The sequence below is a fragment of the Charadrius vociferus genome, unplaced genomic scaffold, assembly GCF_000708025.1.
Source record: "Charadrius vociferus isolate BGI_N301 unplaced genomic scaffold, ASM70802v2 scaffold259, whole genome shotgun sequence".
In the NCBI taxonomy this organism is placed as follows: Eukaryota; Metazoa; Chordata; class Aves; order Charadriiformes; family Charadriidae; genus Charadrius; species Charadrius vociferus.
Window position 1 is genome coordinate 222,764 of NW_009661368.1, and position 23,011 is coordinate 245,774.

The window sequence follows — 23,011 nt, forward strand, 5'->3', positions numbered from 1 at the left end:
GAGCAAGATGGGCTCCCACCCTCGCTCCTGCAGGCGCAGGGGGAGGCAAGGCCATCGTCCCGGGGGCGGGTGCAGCAGCTGGAAGGAGCCTGCCACCCCACAGGCTCCTGCCGAGCGCCGTGGGTGGGAGGAAGCTTCCCAGAAGACGGAGAGCTAAATAAAGGCAAGGCCTGGAACAACCCAGGGCTGCCAGCTATTTATTCTAGCGTGCCTGTAGACTGCAGAGCAGGAGAAAGATATTTTAAAGCTGCTGCAAGAAAGCTTGTCTGCGTGCCTGGGTTTGTTGATTTTAAAAAAAAAAAAAAAAAAAAAAAAATCTAATTACCAACCCACCCCACCCCCCACCCCCCCATCTCTGAGCCCTATACCACCTTCAGCCAAGTATCTTCCTAAACCCACCTCCCTTGAGGCAGCCAGCCCCTCCATCAGTACTACACTGATGCAGATGTGTGGAAAAAAGGCTTTAGCGTATACAGAGTAGTAGTAAGAGCTTGGGGACCATCCCCACCCTGCACTCCATTTACTTCTGTCCAGCCCTAATAAGAAATTTCTAAACAGCTTTTAGCATGCAGGGCTCACCCTTCGCCACTCAAACTCTCGTAAGCACTTACCCTTCTGGGCGTACCAATCTCACCTCCTATAAAAAAAAAAAAGCACACCCTGACCGCCTATAAAAAAAAGCAACCACTGCAATCTTTGTTCTTGAATATGTATTTTTTACTGAAAAAATCATTCATAAATTAACAAATACAAAAATGTACAAACACATGGGTAAATAAATGTAATGACACAAAGGATTGCTTTGCTCAGAAGTGTGTGTGTGTTTTAAAACACTAGTCTTCAGTGCAAAAATGTCCCCCTGGCACCTCTTAAAAACATAACAGTAAGCTCAAAAGCCATGGTGATGGAAAGCTACTTTAGAGTTTAAAGCCACTTCTGATGGTGACGAAACGACCCAAAGCACGTGGCTGTTGCTCAGACGGTACCTCCCTTAGAGAAGCAGAGCTTTACAGATAATAAACTGTCAATAAATAGTTTTGCAAATAAAACCCACATGGCTCATTTAAAAAAAAAAAAAAAAAAAGGAATCAGCATCGAACAGGACCTGCCCTCCAGCGGGGCTGACCGACAGTGTTGACATGGAAGGGGCGAACGAGTGGCCTTGTCGAATTTCAGCTGCCGGAATATGTACAAGTTCTCCTAAATACGAGAATTTTTACACCATAACAGCACATGCGCTTGACAGTATGTTTTTAACAGTTACATTTACTATACAGTATTTGACATAGCTGATAAGATTAACAGTGCACATTTTCAGATATTCCACATTTTAAAAAGGGAAAAAAAAATAATAATCAACATGATTAGAACAAAGGAACTATGAAGAGGGATGCTGCTGGGGGGAGGGGGGAATGGACCCTTTCGTGCCAACCGTAGAGTGCATTTCTGAGCAGAGGTAACGGCTTTTTGTTCAACACAAGGTGCGATGGGTGTCAGGTACACATCGAAGGCTGAGGATCCCAACTAAAGTAGTTTAACACCTACTCACACACACATGCATGATTCCTGGGGTAGTGAACTTGGATTAGTTGAAATACATTCCTTGTTTGAAGCACCATTAAACAAAGACAGATTTCTAGCAAGGTCTCAAGATGAAAGGAAAGAGGGGCAGGGCAACGCGGGTTCAGCATCTGAAAAGGGTCCACGTGAATCAGAGATAGAGATTCAGAAGCAAAAGTCTTTATTGCTATATGCGCCATAAAAAGCAAATCCTCACCTCTGCCTATAAATAACCAGGTTGAACCCCCTCGGGAAGCAAGTTTAAAGCACATGTAAGTTCAAAGACTTTAAACCCAAGTTACAAACTTATCAGCGCTTTTCAAGGGCAGGCTCGCTGTCCTCTCATACTGGCTGATAAGATCTACACAACAAGAACTCGTGTTTTCTAAACTAACATTTTCTGGATACAGGTTAGGAATGCCCTGGGCAGTCACACCCACAACAGATGCGTATGGGGATCATACGTCCACGGAACCGAGAAAACAATGTAAACCATGAGAAGTTAAGGAAACCGAAGGCAAACAACGCAATAAAAAAGAAAGTTAAAGTACTTTGGAGGTTAAGTACCCACTGTTGTTATGTATAAATACAAATTAAAAAGCAACCCCAAATGTATTTACTTTTAAGTCAGAGAGGTCCGGTAAAAGTGACTGTGTTGGTGCTGTGTACGGACTGGATTGAGCGTCAGTGGGGGGGAGAGCCCGGAGCCCAACCTGCCCACAGCGGCTGCGGGGAAGGAGGGAGGGGACGGCGGAGGGGAGAAGGGAAGGAGCACTCCAGTTTGGATGGTTGGATGGGGCGTCAGACCAAGCTCTCTGGTTCCCGGTCCTCCTTTTTTTTTTTTTTTCCCCCCCTCACCAGCTTGATTCATGTGTCCTTCATTTCTCTCACTCTCACTAACCTTCGACAACCTGCCCCACCAGCTGGGCTTGTGCAAGCGCTGCCAGGTGCTGACGGTGATAACCAAGCGCACTACCTGGCTCGGACAGTACTTCAGCGTGCTGCTAGATTTACACAATAAATACAAAATAAAGTGACCTCCCAAACCATACCGTCACATTACCAGAGTGACGGCAGGGTGCTGCCGGTCCGGGGCGCGCTCGGTGCTGTGCGCCCAGCTGCCCCATCCCGAGGATGGCACGTGGGCAGCAGCAGCCAACCTGGGGCTGTGCTCCCCGCAGCAGTGTGGATGTGAGCCCTTAAGCAATCTGCCAAGCTCACGCTTGCCATCAGTGGGATATACAGCAACAGGCAAGGGATTTTATTCCTTATGGCTTTTGGATTCATTTGTACATCATGTTGCAAAAGTGACAGAAAGGTGGGGTTTTTTTTTGGTAAGAATACCCATTTCCTCACTCTCCCTGGAAAAAGCCACCCCTGTAGTTTCTGGAATGAGTGATGACACAGCTGTATTTCTCATCCGCTACATTGGAAAGTTTAGGGCACTATCCCACTAACATTTCTGCATATGCACAGCTTAAATCATGCAAGCAGTCTCACTGGCTTAAAAGGGAACACCTTGCACAAGTACAGTGATGCACACACAAGTGTTTACAGAATTCAGGACTACAATGAGTGACCATATGTAAACCTCTAGCTTGGATTTGAGCCACAGGAGAAAAATAAAAAGGGGCAATTTACACAGCATATTTACACTTACACTTCTTTAAGAAGCGACTCTGTTGTATATACTTCAAGCAGGTCATTTAAAAAAACCGCACAGACATAGAACGGTATCAGAAGTCGTCTGATCTCCCACCAGGGCAGGTGCCGACCAAATCACTCCCGATGATCGCCATCGAGAAGCCGGAGTCCCTCAGCTGAGCCACTACCCGGAGGAGAAAGCGCATCCGAGGCGAGTCCTGGTGCCAGAGATTGCTGGAGAAGGAATGTGGAGACGAGAGCAGCAGGTCGAACTGTTGTCCTGAAACCCAGAAAGCAAGTGGCGGAAAAAAGAAAGAGACTGCTGAGCTCGCTGCACGAGTATCGGGCTGGATTGGTACAGCTAGGGCAATTTGTGCGTGCACTTTCAGCCTTATTCTCCAAAATACTGTGATCCTTCATTAGACAAAGTGTTGCTTGTCCTCGATAATCCTTGGAAAAAAAGTCTAGCGTGGTGCTTTCTTGGTGAAGGGCAGAGCAAAGTTATTTTCTCCTCTTAATATTCGGTCACCAGAGCCAGCTCCGGTGTCAGGTTAACAGTGATGTTCTTATACAAGGCGTCATACGTGACGTTTGGAAAGTAGTTCAAGTTATTGAGGCCGTCCAGGGCTTGCCTTTCTTTTGACTTCCTCAGCAAGGCATACCTGTGCAGCAAGAACCAGAGGTCAGAGTCACTTCCACGTATCCCACAGAGCCTTGCAAAGTCCTCCCAACACTACTAAAACATTCTTAAAACTGCCAGTCCCAGCGGCAGCTACAAAACAACCAATTTCTGAGCCCTTAATAAAGATAACCATCACATTTTCTATATTGGTATATAACCCAAGCTTTAGAAAATTACAGCCCATCACTCGATGAAGAGCAGAATGCTCTCTGTGCCACCAGCAAGCACTCAGCAGTCAAAACAACCTGTCGCTCCTGCCTGAAGCCTGCGGGTCCCATTCCCAGGAGGGGACAGAGCTCTGGGGGTCCTGCCGAGCCCTCACCAGTCAAAACATCCCAGAGAAAAGCAGCTCATGGCTGATGTGGTCCTTTTCATTTTTAAGAAACTGGACCACAAGCAAGAGCAGAACTAAATGGTTTTAGTCCGAGGGATGGGGGACAAGGAAGTAAAACTAGAAGAATGATGGTTTGGGGAAGGAAACTGCAGCTGGTGCACAAAAACAGCCTCAACCAAATTTAGGGGCAGCATGATGAGATACAAGGGCTAAGGGTGGGAGGGAAAAAATAAAAGTAAGCAAAAACATCTCAGCAGGACAGGACACTGATATTCTGGGGGTCTGGCAATACCAGTGCGAGCGGGAGCTGGGCTGGGACCTGGGGACAGAAAAAGCACCAGGGAAGGGATGTGCCGGGAGGAAGACTGGGTCAAAGCAAAGAGGAAAGTGCCAGAACTGGCTTCAAAGAGGTCACAGCATCAGGACACGGGCAGGACACAGTGTCTTGATGAACGCTTTCCTTCTCCACAGTGAGAAGCGTCAGGTCCCCCTGCTCGGGTGGGAGACGCAGCAGGGCTTTCAGATGGCAGCTGCTAGTTCTTGCCTGTGGGTAAGCGCAGAGCAGAGGGAAGCAGAGACTTCAGAGGTGGGACACAGAGGATAATTACTGCTAAGCCTCGCTGAGGCTGGGCGTCAGGCTCCAGAGGCAGCAGTGCGTACAGGAGCGCTCAGCAGCGTGGCTACTGCCCCCACCGGGCAAACCACTGCCTTGTCCATCCTCACCGCAGATCCCCCCTCCCGCAGCACTGACCCACAGCTGCTCCTGACATCGAACGAGGGCTCCTGGCTGGGGCCAGGAGAAGACCAGGGAAGCGTTAGGAACAAGAGCACAATCCCACTGCGCTCCCAGCCTTCCACGCTTCAAGGGTTTGACTAAATATAGCTTTTTAAGCCAAAATCAACTACTCTCTTTTAAAAGTGAAACAAGAGAAGCATCTCTTACTGGCTGCATTCTGTTCAACAGAGAAATGAAAACTAGGGCTAAAGACGACATAACCTCAAATCGAAACTCCCCCAAAAATGAGTTTTCCGTAAGAAGAGACCAGCAGATAGCTCAAATGGTATCTGCAACATAAGCTCTCCTTGATGCCTCTCCTGCCAGCAGCACTCAGAAGCCTCTCTGCAGAGCAGAGCTCGCACTGTCCAGCAGCTCGTCATCTGTGAGTGTTAATTCCTGCAGTTGTTGGTGAAAAACGTGTTTCTCTGGTTTTCTGTTGCATAGTTTTCAGAAGACTCAAATTCCACCACGATCCCCTGGCAAAAGCAGTCATTTGACTGACCCTTGTACTCCCCAAAACAACCCTGGCTCCTGGAGGAAGGGGATGGAGCCCTCCTGGAAAGCTCCAGGGATAATTTAGCTTTCGGAGAGAAAAGAGAAAATGTCCACTACCAAATAACAATACTGCAGGAGAACGTGGCTTCTGCAACAGCAGCTGCCTTCTTAACGCAGACCCAGGGTGCTGCTGCTGGACTCTGCCGGTGTTCCCAGGGACACCTGATGCTTCAGCAGCCACACACACCTGGAGAGCCCCTGCTCTCTGTCTTCTGCAGGCTGAGCAATGCCTCCTTCAACACTTAGATCAGGCTCTTCTAGAAACACAGAAGCGTCTCTGACATCTGGCATTAGCCACCCCTTTAGGAACATCCCCCTTGAGATGCAGGACAGGCCCCCAGCCTGCCATCGGGCTGCTGTGCTGACAACCCCCTCTTTTGGAGGGTATCCAAGCAGCTACAGCCACAAAGCAGGGGATGGAGGGTATCAAACGTGGGGATGGAGGGTATCAAACGTGGGGATGGAGGGTATCAAACGTGGGGATGGAGGGTATCAAACGTGGGGATGGAGGGTATCAAACGTGGGGATGGAGGGTATCAAACGTGGGGATGGAGGGTATCAAACGTGGGGATGGAGGGTATCAAACGTGGGGATGGAGGAAGCCAGACAGTGCTCTGCCTCCTTTATTTCCCACAGTTAGTTTCCTTCCTGAGCTAAGGTTGTTACTGCCCTCAAACAGCTGCAGGGAGCCTTGTAAACAGCATACTTAATGAAGGGCTTTGGGATCCTTAAAAAAAAAAACCCAACAAAAAAACCCAACACTACCACGTAAATTCACTTGCCTTCCTAGGAACTGCACTTCTCCCCGATGATGGTGGGGAATTGATTTGTATTTCCCTGTGTCTCCTTCTGGTCGAGTCACGGAGTAGCCCGCGTACTGCACTCTGCATTAGAAAGGGAAGAAATAAAATAAAAAAATAAATTAAATGTCAACTGTTGTATTTGCTGTGCCGTCAGCGCTTGCCAGGAGAGCACAGTGCACTTGAGGTTCTTGGAGCAGCTTTGCCGTTCCACCCAGCAGATAAGCTATGCAAACCTCCCCGCTCCAGCCTGGGCTGCGGGCAGGTCACACGGCGCTCGGCACCTCCAGGCTTCAGCTCAGCCGAGATCAGTTTGAGCTCAGCAGCGTGGGCTATCGCACACAGAGCCAATAACCTCCCAACCAACATTTCTCTGTTTGCTTCCCGTCCACTGCCTGCGCAGGCTGGAGCGGCCCCCGTTCCCACGGAGCCATGGCAGCCGGGTGAAGCAGGAGCAGCAAACCCAGTGCTGACGGCAGAGGTGACCACGCTTCCCCCCACAGCACGGAGGAGGCTCGGCTTGCAGAACCGCCGTCAGAAGAGGAGTTCAGGGATGCTGGCTGAGCCAAGCCCATACCTGTTCCAGAGGTCGTCATCTTCGCCACCCCAGCCCCAGAAGGCGTTAGGGAAACCGTTGATCTTCCGAAACTGCTCAACAGTCAGGCCGCTCACCCCACCAAAGAACTCGTTGTAAGGGAGCCTAGGCGGGAGAGAAGGGGTTAGGGCAGAGCCCGTCAGCACTGTGCTCTCCCGTTTGCAACGGGGAAAGCCTGAGCTGCGAGGATGCTTTCTTCTATTCCCCTCTCATGTTTACTTTGCACAAAGCATGGGAAGCAAACAGAGATTCATCTTCTGCCTTTTAAAGAAAACAAAATCTAACGCTGGCTCCTTAGCTATTACGGTAGTGCAGAGGAAGAACAGTGCTTACAGATACATGTACTTATCCAGCTTGGCTGCAAAGTGCCTCGGCATCTGTCCGCACCCGTAATAGTTACGGTCGTTCTCTGGTATGTGGTCCACATCGTGAAAGATGAGACAGTCCCAGTCCAAGTCCTTCATTGCTTCCCGAAAGCCAACGTTGAAGAGCATGGCACGGTTAAAGGGTTGGTTTCCAGCCTAGGGAAAAGAGAGTTCCTTCTCAAGGGGAGCCCCGTGCAGTCCACGCTCCGCATCTGCATTCTCAGCCTTGACTAGAAAACTGAGGACGACAACCAGCTCCCACCTCAGTGCCGCAAAAGGAAATGATGTATTGGAACAGACAGACTAGCGAGATCAACCAAGACTTAAATATTCCATTTACTGCGCAGGAGCAAAAGTAAAGATGCTAAAGTCTTATTACTCCGACACTTGGAAAAAAAAAACAAAACAATTTTGATCAATCTTTTTAAGATGAGCTAAATACGGAGGTACATTTACTAGGTGGATGAAGCCAGATAGCTTAAGTGACAGGTTCACATACACATCAAATGATAGTCTTATGTTTTACAGGCATGAAAGTCTTCTAGATACTGTCCAGACAAGAAATGTATAACTCTGGTCAGGCCATTCCTATGCCTAGGGGATGCTCTCCAGAACTACTACAGAGCTATAGAAAAATAACACAGCATTACCTAAACTGCAAATACCTAGTTTGAAGTTATCTTTTTTTAAAGTACCTCCTCCAATATAGTATTTTTTGAAAAAATTAATCTCTACTTTATTTTTTAAATAAAAGCTGTCATTTTTGGGCACACCTCTCAGCTGTGCCACTTTTATGCAAAACGGGACAACTTAAATGCTGCAACATGAACCCCAAACCTTTAAATGACACAATCTGATAGGTAAATGCCTCGGGACACGGCGCAGAGCTATGCTTGCAGCTCCAGCAGACACATTTCTAGCACAGCACATCCGTGCCCCCGCGGCTGCCGCCCCGACCGCCCCTGGGCTCACTCACTTGTTCCACAACGTAGAAGGCGAACTGTAAACGTTGCCGCTGCAGCATGGGAATAAGGTGTCTGAAGAGAACGGGAAGATGCTCATATCGATTGCGGAACGGGATCAGGATCGCCACCTGAGGAGGAGAGGACACAGGTCATACTGCACCGCACCTGCAGCTCCTGCCGCAGACCGACCCGCGGGCTGGGGAGTGGGGCTGGCTGGTGTTAGAGGAGGGTGAGCAGCACTAAACATGGTGTCTCAGCTCTCCCATGTAGGGCTGAGCAGCCTGAAACCCTCCCAACCCCCACCACATGGATTTCCTATTCACTTCTGGGGGAATTGTTGCCTTGGGGAAATTCAACATAACCTTGAGTGGGAGGGAGACCTGCACCGGCCCCACTGCCTCTGCCCAGCGCTGGGGACAGCAGGAGCAGGGCCAGGCCCCGCCACCACGCTGCCCTAAGCCACCTCCCTCTGGGGATGGGAGTCCCCAGCAGTGCCACCTTGCCTCTCTGGGTCACATCCTACCCCAGACAGGGAGGAGCAGGAAGCCCGGCAGCCAGGGAGCAGGCAGGGGAGCCCCTGCCTTAGCAGTCCCCGCAGAAGCTCAGAGCTGACTCACGCATCACGACAGCGGCCCTGGAGCTCAGCATTTCTCCCCCAGGCACTGCAGCCCCACACTTCACACATCCTTATATTCATTGCTCTGGAGCTGCAGCGCTTCAGAGATGTTCCTGTCAACGTCTTCCCACCACCTGCCCGTGACCCTCCATCCCTCCGTGCTCAGCAGGGACACAGGGCTCCCCAGCTCCCCGCTTACCTTCCAGCGAGGCAAGCAGTCGCTCGGCTTCCAGTGGCCTCCCAGCTTGATGGAAGGGTCTTTGGAGAAGAACTGGTGGATATCTTCCATCGTGATCTCGCTCATATTTACATCGATGGGGCCCTCTGTGGGGACAGCGGGGAGAAGCAGAAGAGGAGGTGAGGAACCGCTGCGGTCCTGGGGCGGCTTAGTGCCTGCTCGGGGCAGCGCTCTGCTGCACCCCCGCCCTCTATCCCCAGCACTGAATGCAGGCAGCCTCTTCTTTTCCCCAGGCACCAACAAAAATGATTACGAAATGCTGCTGGGACGACTCGTAACACCTCCATCTCCTCAGCTGCTGGGCTCTGTTCAGGCTTTGTGGCTGCTGCTGGATGCAGCTCTCCACCAGAGGCCCACATTGGCCAGGGCATCCCCCTACTCCTCCATACAGGTTTCCAGCAGACACAAATGCCCATACCTCAGCACTGAGCAGTTTCCCCCTTTTAGGAAACATTTACCCCCAAAACCCCGATTTTCCACTGCAATATCACTGTGGTGGAAGCACTTCTCCCTTGAGGGGGTCCAGCCTGTCACCTGCACCAGCCCCTGCCCAGCTGTACCCAGTACAGCTCGGGGCTGGGACTGGCAGCGCTGCCGAGGGGTATAGGAGCCACCCCACTGCTGCTGCCCCTGGAAAAGGACTGGCCAAGCCTTTTTACCGGGTCCCAGCACACAATCCCTCTTTTGTTTGTGTTTGCCAAGCAATGGGCTCCTGCTTCGGCAAGGAGACGTGCCTCTGACGTAGCAAGGATTAATTCATGTGAGTGCGTCAACAATGATTTCCCAGGAGGGGACCAGGCTCTGAACAGCGCTCCCATTCATCCCCAGGTGCCGGTGAGGAAAGGTGCAAGGCTGGCAAGCCGGGGAACACCACAATGTGCCCTCCAAAGCCACAGGGAGCAGGAGAGGGTCGTGGGGCCGCCGGGATGCTACTCACTCATAGAAGGGAGCCTCTCGGGACATGTGTGGTTGGGGAAGTAGGTGAAGTCTTCAGGAAGAAACGTTGTGGCTTGCAGAAAGGTGTCGTTGTGGTTCAGATCAAGAGGATAATCTGTGGAATAAAAAAAAAAAAAAGAGAGAGAGAAAAGTTTACACTTTTTACACTTGAGCTGCATGACTTTTATTTCCAGCCAACTCCCTGTGCCACTGTGAGCAGACTCCAAAGCCACCCATGGCTGAAGATGTCCCCAGTGTCATGGGGGTGTCCCCATGCAGCATGAGCTCTAGACTCACAACCCAGCTGGGTGCTCATCCCCTCTGCGGGGCAGGTGGCTGCAGAAGCCCCGGCTGCCTTCGACAACACCTCACCAAAGAAACTTCACATTTTCTGGCCAAAGGAAGAAATCTGAGTGTCACCTTTAGGTATCACAAACAGCTCCAAGCAAAGGAGCACATGGCCCTTAGAAGGAAAAGCTACTTATCACTGTCCCTGAAGTGGCACAGGGAGAGGGGATGTGCTCCTCCAGCAGGTCCTCTCCTAACAGGCGCAGACAGCAAAGTCCCCAGGCAGGTCCCAATGCCAGCAAGGACTGTCAGTGCAGCAGCCTGCGCAGGGAAATCCTGCCTCGTGTCCTCCTCAAAGGATCAATAAAAACTTATCACGTTACACGCAGCCTTTCCTCCAGTTTGCATCGCGCAAGAGCAGAGGAGCCCCCGTGCCCCAGCAGTCACGGCAGTGCCCAGCACCGCACACTGCTCCAGCCCCACCGTCCCCCTGCATCCCTTTACCTCCCGGGCAAACCCCCCCAGCCTGTTACACCTGTAGACATTTTAAGGTGGGTTTTATGCAACCATGAGCTTCTGCTTTCTACCGTAAAGTCACCAGCTTTGCATAAGGCATCTTTAGCCAAGCATGACCTTTATTTTAGGCACTAGAAAAAGTTCCCTGCCTGTAGGAAGGCATGAGCTGCTGCAGGAGGGTGCTGCCTCTCCGCTTTCTCGGAGCATCAGATGCTTAGCAGAGCAGACCTTTCGGTCCCACAGCGCCCAGGGCACTGGCACCGACCTTACACCCCACAGAGGTCCTGGAAAGCAGCCTATTAGGGCTGAGCCACCCAGTCCCATCACAGGCATCCCGCAGACCTACCAGGACAAGAAGGTCTGATCCTTTGCAAATACCTCACCGTGCACAGGCACTCCTGCAGCAGCTGGCTGCAGAAGCACGCAATGGGGCTGACATTCCCCATGCTGATTCCACGCAAGAGCAGCCCCGGTTTCTCATGAGCACAGTACAAACGAGCTGGTGTTCAGTCATCCAGAGATGAGAAAAAAAGTCTAGTGTTTCCCTGCCACCCCCTGAGAGCTGTCCAAGCAGCTCTGCAAAGCCTTGGGCACAAAGGCCGCAAGTGATCCATCAGCAAACAGGCGATTTACAGTAGGTAACCAGATTTTTAAGTTATTTTACTGAACCCAGTGTGAAATTCAGATTTTTTTTTTTAAACCAGCAGCTATAACCTTTCAAATTAAGCATACATTTAGTTTCAAGAACATATTGATAGCGAAAAGGTTTTTATCCCGAGAGCAATTTAATAAACCCAGAATTACAGTGTAGTGAAGTGAATGAATCAGCTAAGATTAAGAGTTAAGAACTGAAGTCATATTTAAGAATAGGGACATTTAAGTAATTGCATAAGCACAGTACATTCTCCGTAGCAGAAAGGCTGCATCTAATAACCACATTAATGATATATCAAGAAAAAAATAATCTAGTGACAATTTAATCTTTTAAAGCAAAGCAGGGAGGGTTGCCTTTACCCACAAGGTCAAAAATCTTTCACTAAAATCAATTGGGACAAGTCACTGCTGCCCTGGTATTTCAGCGTGCTCTATTGTGCTAGTACCTAACATCACATCATTAACACTGTTTATCCGTTCAAATAAGTGGTACCCAAACTATCTCAGACTCAAGATGGACTTGTAAACAGAACCTAAGGGTTTTTCAAGTATGATAGATACTATTCTGGGTGCTTGATACTGCTCTAAATTTTAATAACCAAATTCCCATTAAACTCCTATCACCAGAGCACGCTCTCCGTACTTAGTCCAGCTGACAACACACGGTGAAGCTCAACTCCCCTTTTTTGCACGAAGAGCTGCCTTTTTGCTTGCAGAAACACAGAAGAGACCCCTCTCGGCTCACCAAAGAGGAAACCTATTATTGCACCTATTAGCAAATGCTGAAAAAGTTATAAACTACTTCCTCATTTTAATACAAGAGGAAAAAAAAGCTAAGGGGAAAGAATAAATGCAGATGGGTGGGGACAAGCACACTGCGCTTGCAGCAGACCACCCTGTGCTTGGTCACCTTGCCATTCAGGGTGGGATATTGCATTTTTAAGGAATCTGCCCAGAAATTAAAGCTCCAGGTCCCAGCACGAGGCAGCACCGCACAAAGCACTGCTCCCCCCACCAGCCCCTTGCTGGGACACCCGTGATGCGCGGGAGAGGTCGCAGCTCAGAAAGCATTTGCAGCCTCCTGCTTCCCAGCGCTCCCATGCAGCTGGAGCAGGGACAACAGGAGAGGGGCCACAGGGGTCTTCTACAGCCCAAATTGGTTTGTGACCTGTGCCAGCTCACCCCTGGCAGCAGCATCCCTGCCCCTGCTTCGCACACCTCTCCTGGGAAGAGGGGAAGGGATGCAGGGATGTGCAGGGATGCAACACCCGCTGCTGCCTACAGGGTAGGACAGGGACAGGAGAGCCCAGGAGCTGCTCCCAGTGGCTCTGAGTCATGATGGGGACAGTCAAGGCCTTAGCTGGGTCCCTCCCTGCAGCCATACCGAAGGGGTTTGCTCTCTCGGCCACCACACTGCCCGCAGCGGCGTGGGGAGGATGCACTAACCAGACAGTGCTGCCCACCCAGATCCCACTGAGGTGCCCAAAAACAGAGTCGGGAAGGGAAGATACTGATCCCAGTGTTAATATAATCCTTGTGGCCACAGCGCCGCATGCCTCCCAGATGTCACCACCATCCGTCATGCGTCTGCTTTGACCTGCCTGCCAGGGAAGGTCACCCAAGGACAGTGCGTAGCACTTGTATACGTTAAAACCATCCTCACAGCCGGAGCTCTCGGGGCAGGAGGGTATCAGCCCATGCCTGTGGAGCTTGGATGGATATGAGGCCTGAGCAAAGCCAGTTATTTCAGTAGCAGCAGTACCAGTATTGCTGATGCTAATGTGGTAGCCATTTCCCTGCCTGCTGCAAGCAGCAGCAGCAGCACACAGCAGAGTTTTGGAGGGCTCGGAGCCCCATGGGTCAGCCCCCATGGGCTCTTGTCACCTCAAGCAGCAGCAGTGGAGCATCTAACCCTCCTCCCCTCAGGGGGATCATCTACTTCCTCACTCTTCGTCTGCATTACTTGATGTTTCCAGCCTTAAAAATAGCTCAGGCTGGCAGCCCCGGCCAGCTTTGGCAGGGACAGGAGATGACCTGGGGTGTCGATCTCTTGCGCAAGTTGATAATTCCCCTCCCGTGCCCATCCCTGGTCAGAGTACAGCCGAACCAGCGGCCGCACCACCTGCCCCTCAGCAGGCTGGGCAGCAAGGACACAGCTTCTCTGTTTTATTAATAAGGAAATAATCTTGCCTTGTAAAACTCTATCACCCCCAGCAGATGAACCCTCGCAGTGGAGGAGCGGAGCTCCATGGCACCGCCGCAGCCTGATGCCAACCGCACCAGCGCGACATGTCAGCGGGGAAGGTACACGCTCGGCATCACACCAGCCCAAAGGCAATGCCTCACCCCGGCTTACACACAGCCCTGTGCATTTATGCTGTGTTGTACCGTGTTTACACCAAAACTTGTAACCCTGTTATCAGCTTTATATTATAGCTGATGAACAGCCTGGGAGTGGGAGCCTGCGACTCCACTCCCTGTATTCTGCCCAAAGTTCAATATATTATTTGTGGCAGATCTCCAGCCAAGTCACCTCAGTTCATCCTTGCATGGGAAGAGTGAAGCTTATGAGCACAGGCTGCTCCACGCGTAGGGAAATCGCGCGCTACGCACGCGCGCAACTTTTTAAATATGAAACCCGATCCTCGCACTGAATTTGGAAGTGTTTACCCTCAGACTGGTTGAAGCTAACAAGTTGAATTCCTGGAAAGCAAGGAGGTTTTCGGCTCAACATCCCATCATTTGAGGCCTTTCAAGATTTTTTACCCCTTATACAAATTAGAAGCATTTGAATTATACATATATATAAAAATTAATATAATTTTTATATATGGTCTCTATATATACAGTAATTCTATATAGAATATGTATTTTTGTTATATACATTATATATTTTTATATATATAAAATAAAACAAGAAGGCAATTAATCAAAGTTCTCACCCTGCATTTACCAGCATAAATTAATTCCTTCAAGCAAAAGTGGTTCAGGTCAGCTCGACTTCCAATGGAAATGGAACCTTTGATCAAAATGACAATTATTCAAGAAATACCTGAGTCATTCACGCTGCTGTTCCTCTTGGCATAGGCACTGCGGACCACCTGCTCGTACACCTGAGCTCCTATTGTTCGCATGTTTTCACGAATCATGATGCCTTGGGCTTGCATCATGAAGAGGTAGGTGTTCACTGCGCAAGGGAGAAAAAATAAAAAATTTCCATGAGCATCCGCTTTTGTAGGAAAGAGAAACAGGAGTCTTTTGGAACCTTTCCCAGCCCTCTGCTGGGTTTCAGCTCTCTCCTGCCAGGAGGATCCCCAGGTCACACGTGCCTCGGTTGCCCGACGGGAGCTGGGAAGGGCACGGAGTTGGGAAGCGGAGGCGTACGGCACGTTTGGAAACGCGGCCGGTGAATAAGGGGAACGTACCCAGCTAGACCTGACAATGCAGACTGTGATGCAGTGATGCAGCTTAAACAACAGTACCTTTTGCTGCCTCAGTAAGGAGGTTTAACTAGGAAATAGCGTTATAACAGGACACTAAACTGCACGCCTGGGGAAGGGCGTTTGTTCCTAGAGGGCAGCACCAAGGGCTGACGCTTGCTTGGCAGAGGTACCTCACCGGGCACCACAAAAAACATCCCACCGCCTGTCTCCGAGCCCACCGGCAGTCCAGGCAGCGTTCTGCAGCACAAGCCCCCTGCGTCCCCGGGGCCAGCTCCCCCCAGCCAGCTTTCTGCCCCACGCCGCCTCCTGTCCCGCTGCACCCGTGCCAAAAAAAAGGGACGGCAGTACGGCCACCCCCAGGGACAGCAGGATGGCCGCCGTGCACCCCTCACCAGCACCACCGTGCCAGCCATGGCCCCCCTGCAGTGACCTTTTTGACTCAAGAATGAAAGGGGGGGAGGAAAAAAAAAAAACAAAACCTGGATTTGAAAATAGGGGAGATCTAGAGGGCCAATTCTGCACTGGTAATTAATAAAACAGGTCAAAAGACACTCCAGGAGGGATGAAGAGGGCACCAGGCCAAGGAAACAACAGAGACCCTGAGCAGAGGAGGGCAGTAATGGTGAAACGTCACCAGGAAACATGTGTGACAGACAGGTCACTCCTACAGCACCTATCACCAGCTGTAATAGCCTGGAACTGGTGGCTGCCAGTGCCAGGAAGGTACAGTCATCGCCGGAGTCACTGGGAGCGCTGATTAGATAGGGCACCCGGGAGGCAGCACCGCTATCGGAGAGCAAGGGTCCCCCCAAAACACCGGCACCCACGCTGACGCACTGCCCTGCATTCCCCTTCCACGCCCGCAGACCGAGGCAGCCTCCCGAAAGGCTGCCCAGAGGCACTTCCCAATCCCAACCGTGCTTTGTTTTCACACAGCTAAGGAAATATTTGAAAGGGCAACGGAGCCCTGCCCCGTGGCCGGAGCCCCCCACGCCGTGCCCAGGCGCTGCCCGTGCCCGGCCTGTCCCCGAGCCATGAGGAACCCCCAGATTTTCTGCAAGAGGAAGGTCAGCTGCATTGAGTGCTGGGCAACTAAATGGCTTAAAATGCCATTTTGAATGCCTGTTTCCAGCCCGTTTCCAGCCCCTCCCTTCCCGGTGGAGCCAGCGACGGCGCCCGGAGCCAGCGGTTATGCCAGCAACGAGCAGGGGCTGCCTCAGCCAAAACTGCACCAAAACCCTCTCTGCTCACCCGCCTCCTCCAGGGCCAGTTCTGCAACCCAGAGAAACCGCCGGGTCGGCTGTGACAGACAGCTATAAAATAAACTGGTGCGGTTTCTTGCCAAAGACACTCCTGTTGCAGTGAGGGCGCGAGGCAGGAGGGCTGCTCCCGGCCTGCAAAGACGGGGGCCTCGCGCTGGCAGACCCCCGGGGGATAAGGCTTTGGGAAACATTGGCATTTTGGTGGGGCACCACAGGCCAGAAACAAACGTAGCTGAAATTCCCCACGCAAAGGCTCACACTCAGTCCTAAAACCTTCACACGCTCGCACTGGGACTCATCTCCTTCTCGGAGCTCAGCGTGAAACCGCATCACCTCCCAGCACCAGCGGTCCAGCACCAGCATCCCTCCCCAGCACAGCCCCAGAGTCGCCAGCAGCTGCCAGCCAGGGCTCTGGGAAATGGGAGTTCCTGGGGGAAAAAAAAATAATAATATTCATGGTAATGGGCTACTTAGGGTTTAGTGGTGAATAAGTAAGCGATGCAACGGGGCTGGCATGGTCCTGGGGTCTAGGGCAGCTCCAGCCCGACCTGCCCATGCAGGCCAGGCAGAGGACAGGTCTCCCAGGTGACCACCAAAAGATCTGGAAGTTGGGCAACTACTTCTTCACATCACATCGCAGCTCTGCCTCGGTTGCAAAGGCAACATACTGAGGGGCTGATGCTTGGGGCACACAGCTCCTAAGGACACGTTTATAACATCTTGCCCCAATGACAGTATCCACCCCGAGCTGTGGCCAGGAGCACTGAGAGGCTCTACCAGGAGCCAGCACAAACCAACATGTCCAGCGACAGGAACAGCATCTCCCAGGCCAAGCAAGCACAGCCTCACCTCAGCCATCAGCAGATAGTGAGGGTTAGAGACTGCCCAGCTCCCTTTCCAAAAACCCAAGAGGCTCATCAGGAACCGGGGCACAGCTCCTCTCCTCTCTGCACAGAGCGGGGCCGCTCGAGCCGAGATGTTTATCAGGATAAGGATAAGGGAAGGGGAGGCAGCAAGTTTGTGCCTTCCAGCTTGCGTGGAGTTTGAGTCAGCGACAAGGCACAACTCGCTGATGCTGAACAAGTAATTTAGCTTTCTACTTCGTTGTGTCTTCTACTCGCTGGATAAAGCGGAGCCAGGTTTGGCGAAGCGTGAAAGAACAGGAGACACAAATCAGCATCCAGTCCCCGCTTCATTTAAGGAAGAGGGAGATTTGCTGGGCGCAGTGAAAGCGCCGTTTGTTCCCCGGTGCCTCGGCGGGCAGACGGAGCCCAGCCTCGGCACAGCCACATGACAGGGCTTGCTGGGTCGGACTCGCTCCGAGCGGCAGTGGGAATCCTGAACAGACTGTCACAGCAGCCACCATCCCTGGGGAGCGCGAGCACAAACAACACCAGCTTTGTTTAAGGCAGCAGTTGCCTTTTCACATATTAACCCCTTTACTCGGATGATTAAGGAGATACCTGGCCACGGGCAAGTGGTGCCCTCAACATGCCACACACCCAGCACCAAGACCCCCCCGTGCCCATACTGACCCCAGCCCAGGGGCGACAGCCCCTTCTCCTGCCCCCCAAACAACCTGCCACCACGCGACAAGCTTCAGAAACCCCACACTTATCCAGAACATGCAATTCATTCGGGTCAGAAAATCGGATTTAAAACACATCACTGAAAACATTTCACTCCCCATGCCCATACAGTGCTTAGATTTGCTCCATGGGGCTGCCGTGGCCAGGGCTGGGTCTGGATCAACATTTGGGAATCGCTATACAGAACTCAAACCTCACTCCTTCCTTCACTTTTGATCAGCAAATTGGCCATGTTTTAAATTTATTAAGCCTGACCGGGCTGACCCTCCAGAGCCCAGGGCACCAGTACCTGAGAGGCGGCACTTCCCAGAGCCATCGTGCCGGAGCCACCGCGGGAAGGAGACACGCGGTCAGCCTGAACCAGAGTTCAGCCAGAAAACAATTCTCCATGTTGCGAGATATTGCTAATCTAATCACATAGGATGATCTCCAAAATTACATTGGCCTTCTGCCTTTATTCCATTTGAGCACACAGCACTTCAGACCACACACGCGCAGTGATAACACCCCAGCTACGGCCGCTGAGCAGCAGGACAAGGACAGGAGAGGGAGTTTAGCTGCTGTTGGGGAAAGGGAGGGGAGGGGAAGATGTCCCTTCTCCTACAAATTTCCAGCAGACCCTTACTACCCACACAGAAAACAAGCAAAATTTAAGAATCCATTTGCCCACATGACTGCCTTAACATTATTCTTGTTAGTTCGTTAAAGGACAAGTCAACTCCGCTGGGATTTTAAACACATGGAAACCATGATATCAGACCTACAGCTTGCCACCAGCTGGAGCAGAGGCACATGGCTGCGCCCCTCGGGATGCTGCGCCCCTCGGGATGCTGCGCCCCTCGGGATGCTGCGCCCCGACCTCCCTGCTCACCAGCAACAGGGAGGGCAAGCACTCATCCGAGCCAGGGGTGGATGCAACAACTACGACCAGGGAGGTAAAGTCCAATTATATAATAAGCATTGAAGGCTTCCTGTAATCATTTCTCTGTTGGTATTTTCGGAGCACTTCTAATCAAGAAACAGCTGACACTCTCATGGAAAATTAATTTCACCATGATGATATGTACTAGAGAAGGCAGCAGGGTAATTTGCAGCTCGGGAGTTGATTCGGAAGAGGTATGAGCGTGACCCGCACCAGCTACCGACACAGGAAGGGGACAGACCTGACACATCTTGCTCCTGACCCCAACACGCTTCCGCCACCTGTGGAAAGGACCTTCCTCCAGCATCCCCCCGCACGGGGGATGGCGTGGTACCCCAAGCCCCATGCCGGGACAGACAGCCGCTGGGGTCAGGAAGAGGGGCCAGGCGGCTCACGGCAGCCCTGCACGCCCGCAGCAGTATCAGCGCCCAGCACAGCGACCAGACTTTCCTGAGGAAGGAGCAGGTCTTCCTCTGCTTTGAGATTTAGGACTTTCTGTCACATTCAGCATTTTTCCCAGTTCATTAGTCCATCAGCGCTGCAGAAGCACAAAGGGGCTGTTTGGTGAGTTTATGGCGGTCTCACTGCAACGCGCAGCCTTCTCCCGCCGGCAGCCGGGGCGCTGGAGCAGCTGGACCCCGTCCCAGCGAGGGCAGCCACCGCGAGCCCCTGCCCTGCCCCGGGAGCACACAGCCCAACCAACACAGCCATAAATCAACGTACAACCGGGGAAACTCCCGCTGAGCAAACCACTTCGCCAGACGTCCAAAACGCCCAGCAGCGCTTGCGGGACGCTTGCACATGGGAGATGCAGGGAAGGCTCTGGAAGGGGGAGAAGGTCCCGCAGGCAGCAGGGATGGGTGCTCAGGTCACCCCCAGCGCCCTGCCAGGGCTGGGAGGTCCTGCCCGCTGCAAACACCTCCCATGGGGCCCAGAGACAGCAGAAACCAGCAGAGTCATGTCTATATTAAGCTTTTTGTCAAGCTCTCCCAGCAGATCCCCAGCATCAAATCAGCTCCATTGGCACGAGCAATACGAAGGGGTTTGATCAAACTAAGCCCCCAAGGAACGGATAGACAGTTACGATAGTCTTAACTCGTAAATAATCTAACTAGGAAATTTAGCAGCATCCCATTGCTAATACACCATTAGATGTCTGTCTCTATTTGCCTTCCAGTGGCACCATATTCCCCAAATGTATAGTGCCAGAACAATTAAATAAGAGGTTCCTATTAGTTTTAGGGAATTTAATATTAATGCCGTCACTGTTACTTAGCCCTTGGCCTATAAATAGCACAGGAAGGAATAATTTGAGACGTTAAGTGGTCTAAGAATTAACAGTGCAGCAGCAGCACTGAGCTGGTAATTACAAATCACCCGTCCCCAAAATTGGCAAGTTCACAGCCTGCACGTGCACAAAGCAAGCAGAGAAGACGGGAGACTGCAGTGATGCTCTACCAAAACCTGAATATGGGGAATTTGCACCTGAACTGTCTTTGAAAAATGACCCTGGGGAGGCTTCAGCAAGGGGGAGAGAATTCAGATTATTTTAATAGTCCCTAAATTTTTAATGTACGCTTTAAGATGGCAACTTTCAGCTGCAATCCCACAGCTGGCTGAGCTCGGGTGTTAGTGCAACTCACTATGAAAAAACACTGCACCAATTTTAGGATATCCAGCAAGAGGAGCACGAGTGCTCTGCACACATGGGAAGACTTGGAAGGCCAAGGGAACTCACAGAGCATTTGCAGCCCCAAAGCACCCGTGCAAGGAGCCCTGCACCCGGGCAGCAGCCAGGGCTGGCGGTGGGATTGAGCCCTGGGTGACTGTCACACCCAGCGGGGCAGTGAGCAGCCCAGCGCCGGCATCCACAGTACCAGCTCCATGCAGGCAACGCCGCAGGTGGGGAACCCAGAGGACACAGTTTACCCATGCACTGGGGCGGTAACGCCGAGAATGGCTGTAAAATCACACAGGGCTTTGCAAATCCCAGGAGCAGCTCAACTCCTGGGCGCCGCTGCAATTCCTCTCTGCGAGGAAGGGCGTAGCGACATATGCAGGCTGGAGCATAGAGCATAACAAGCATTTGCCCAAGTTAAATATTACCTTTCCTAGCGAGATTCAGACTCTCCTACTTTAATTGCAGTTCAGGAGATGCAATTGCACATGACTGCATCTCCTGTTTATTTTCCATCCCTCCCTCTTTGCGGCGACGGGCAGCTCTCCCCATCATCGGCCAGCCTGCCCTCCCCATCTCGCCTCCCTTCGCCAGGGTCAGCGCAAACGCTTCCAAGGAGAAAAAGAGCATCAGCTGCCAGCAGATTTCTCTGCACACAGAGCATAAAAGCACAGCGCTCGCTGGGCACTTGTGGGCACCGCACAGTTAAATGCGCAATAAAAGGCTCTTCAGCAGGCGGAGTGAAACGTTGCTAACCTCTGTGGCTGGCAGCACTGGCAGGCTGCTGCTGGCTACCGACAGCAAACATTAACAGCTCAGCGTTTGTTCCTTAGGTTCATTAGGAGACAAAGCGGTGGAAATTCCTGTGTGCTGGACACCACCTCAAAGCAGCAGGACTCCAGACGCCTGAGCATGATGCTCACATAGGATCAGGGTGAGGAAACAGAGGAAGAGCTTTGGTTAAAAAAAAAAAAAAAAGAATTAAGTGAATGCTTGGGCAAATAAGTGAGAGGAAGAGCAGGCAGATATTCCCCAGCACTGCATCTAAAGCAAGAGGGAAGGGAAGGATGTGGGATGCTCAGGACAACTCCTCATCTACTGGGTCATGGGAATCAGCACGGCTGCAGGAGAGAAAGGAAATCCTCTGCTGCAGGCAACCCCCGCCACCAACCTGAGCATCCTACTCATCAATCAAGCAGCCTTAGGACCTGCAGGAAGAAAGGGACACGTGGGGTGGTGCTGCCCAGGAAATGCATTCAATAGGGAGTTCTCATCGGGGCTGTCCTTCACCAGTTGAAGCAATCTAGAAAACAGCCAGACCACAGCAGAGAACAGAGGACAGGTTGGATCTGGATTTCAAATTTCTATATGCACCACACAACATTTAAATAGATTTTGAAATCACCGATTGGTTAGTCTTCCAAATTAGGGGATTAACTGTACCTATTTGAGAGTATAAAATTGTCAAGATAAAAACAACTTAACAGAGTCACAGATTTACTGACTCAGTTCACATGGTACAAACTGCACTGTCTGAAGCTTTAACACCCTGACTTTGATGGAAGAAAAGAGAATGGGACTGTTGTTTAGGATATTCCCCAAAAAAACAAAGACCTGATTTTTCAAGCATGTTTTACAAGTTCAGCATGGCTGAACAAAAAGGGTTGTCACATGTGCAGCCTCATGTTTGCTGCAACCGAGCTGTTCCAAAGGGGGGTCCGAGATGATGTTTCTGGTCAGTAGCTTGCCTCGTACACCAGGCTGGACCATCCCAGTTAACACACATGAAACAATACGCACTCCCAGTTGTCACGCTTAAATGAAGGCGCAGAATTTGCGGTTATAGCATCCAGGACAGCATTCGTTCTTTGCTCAATGCAGCGAGACCCGCAGCACATCTTCCACTGCCATTTAAGGCTAAAAGCATGGTCCAGCTCTTATTTACATCTTCTTTGTCTCTGAAAAAAAACAAACCTCGTGTGGGGAAAGTCCTGCTCCCTGCCTAGTTTGCCCCTGATGCACATGCCCCAGGGGACCCGCTTCTTGCCACAGGAATGGCAAAACCCAAGGCAGAGGTTTTCACCCCCGCAGTGGCCTTGCCCACGGCCAAACCGCTGGCTGCTTCACATCCCTGACCTCGGCAGGGCAGGACACAGCACACCAGTGGGGACAGTCACCACGAACCACCCCACGGGAGGCGCAAAGCAGGTGGCAGACTGCAACCCTCCGCCCGTACTAAGGCGTTTTACCCTCGGAATACCCAACCATCGTGCCACAGGATGACTACTCCTATCAGCAGGGCAACATCCACCGCCAGAAGCTGCAGGCTCTCGTCTGACCTGACGCTGAGCATTTCGGCTCCTCGCTGGTGCCAAAGAGCCCAGAGCCAGCAGGAGCGCACGCTGCGATACCGCCGTCAGCACCTGCCAGGGAAAATAAAGGATCCTGCAAATGCTTCAGCCCTCAAAGCGTAAAAGGCTGCTTTGCAGCAAGCAGGATTTGCACTGTGGAGACTGCAGCTAAGGAGAGATCCCCTCTGCAGCAATACTCCAGGACTGTGCCTGTTGTGATTTCTTCCCTACTCACCGCCA

The 23,011-nt window shown here is 51.6% G+C and overlaps 1 protein-coding gene across 1 annotated transcript; it reads right to left on the bottom strand.

Moving 5' to 3' along the window:
* Positions 1-3,529: 3,529 nt before the first annotated feature.
* B4GALT5 (UDP-Gal:betaGlcNAc beta 1,4- galactosyltransferase, polypeptide 5) lies at positions 3,530-22,773 on the bottom strand. Its single transcript, XM_009893481.1, has 10 exons — positions 22,670-22,773; positions 21,361-21,464; positions 14,579-14,740; positions 10,070-10,183; positions 9,094-9,218; positions 8,290-8,406; positions 7,282-7,469; positions 6,931-7,053; positions 6,336-6,437; positions 3,530-3,866 (listed from the first exon to the last, which is right to left on the bottom strand). The coding sequence occupies exons 1-10, from the start codon at positions 22,771-22,773 to the stop codon at positions 3,719-3,721; spliced, it is 1,287 nt and encodes a 428-aa protein (XP_009891783.1). The 3' UTR covers positions 3,530-3,718.
* Between the last annotated feature and the right edge of the window lie 238 nt (positions 22,774-23,011).

What these genes read in the sequence shown, in the direction of transcription:
- B4GALT5 (XM_009893481.1), bottom strand. Translation starts at nt 22,773, where the DNA reads ATGCTCAGCGTCAGGTCAGACGAGAGCCTGCAGCTTCTGGCGGTGGAT. An exon ending in CGAGAGGCTCCCTTCTATGA is followed by an intron (nt 9,219 to 10,069) that starts GTGAGTAGCATC and finishes CTGTCCCCACAG; the next exon opens with AGGGCCCCATCGATGTAAAT. An exon ending in CTGGATAAGTACATGTATCT is followed by an intron (nt 7,054 to 7,281) that starts GTAAGCACTGTT and finishes TCTCCCGCCTAG; the next exon opens with GCTCCCTTACAACGAGTTCT.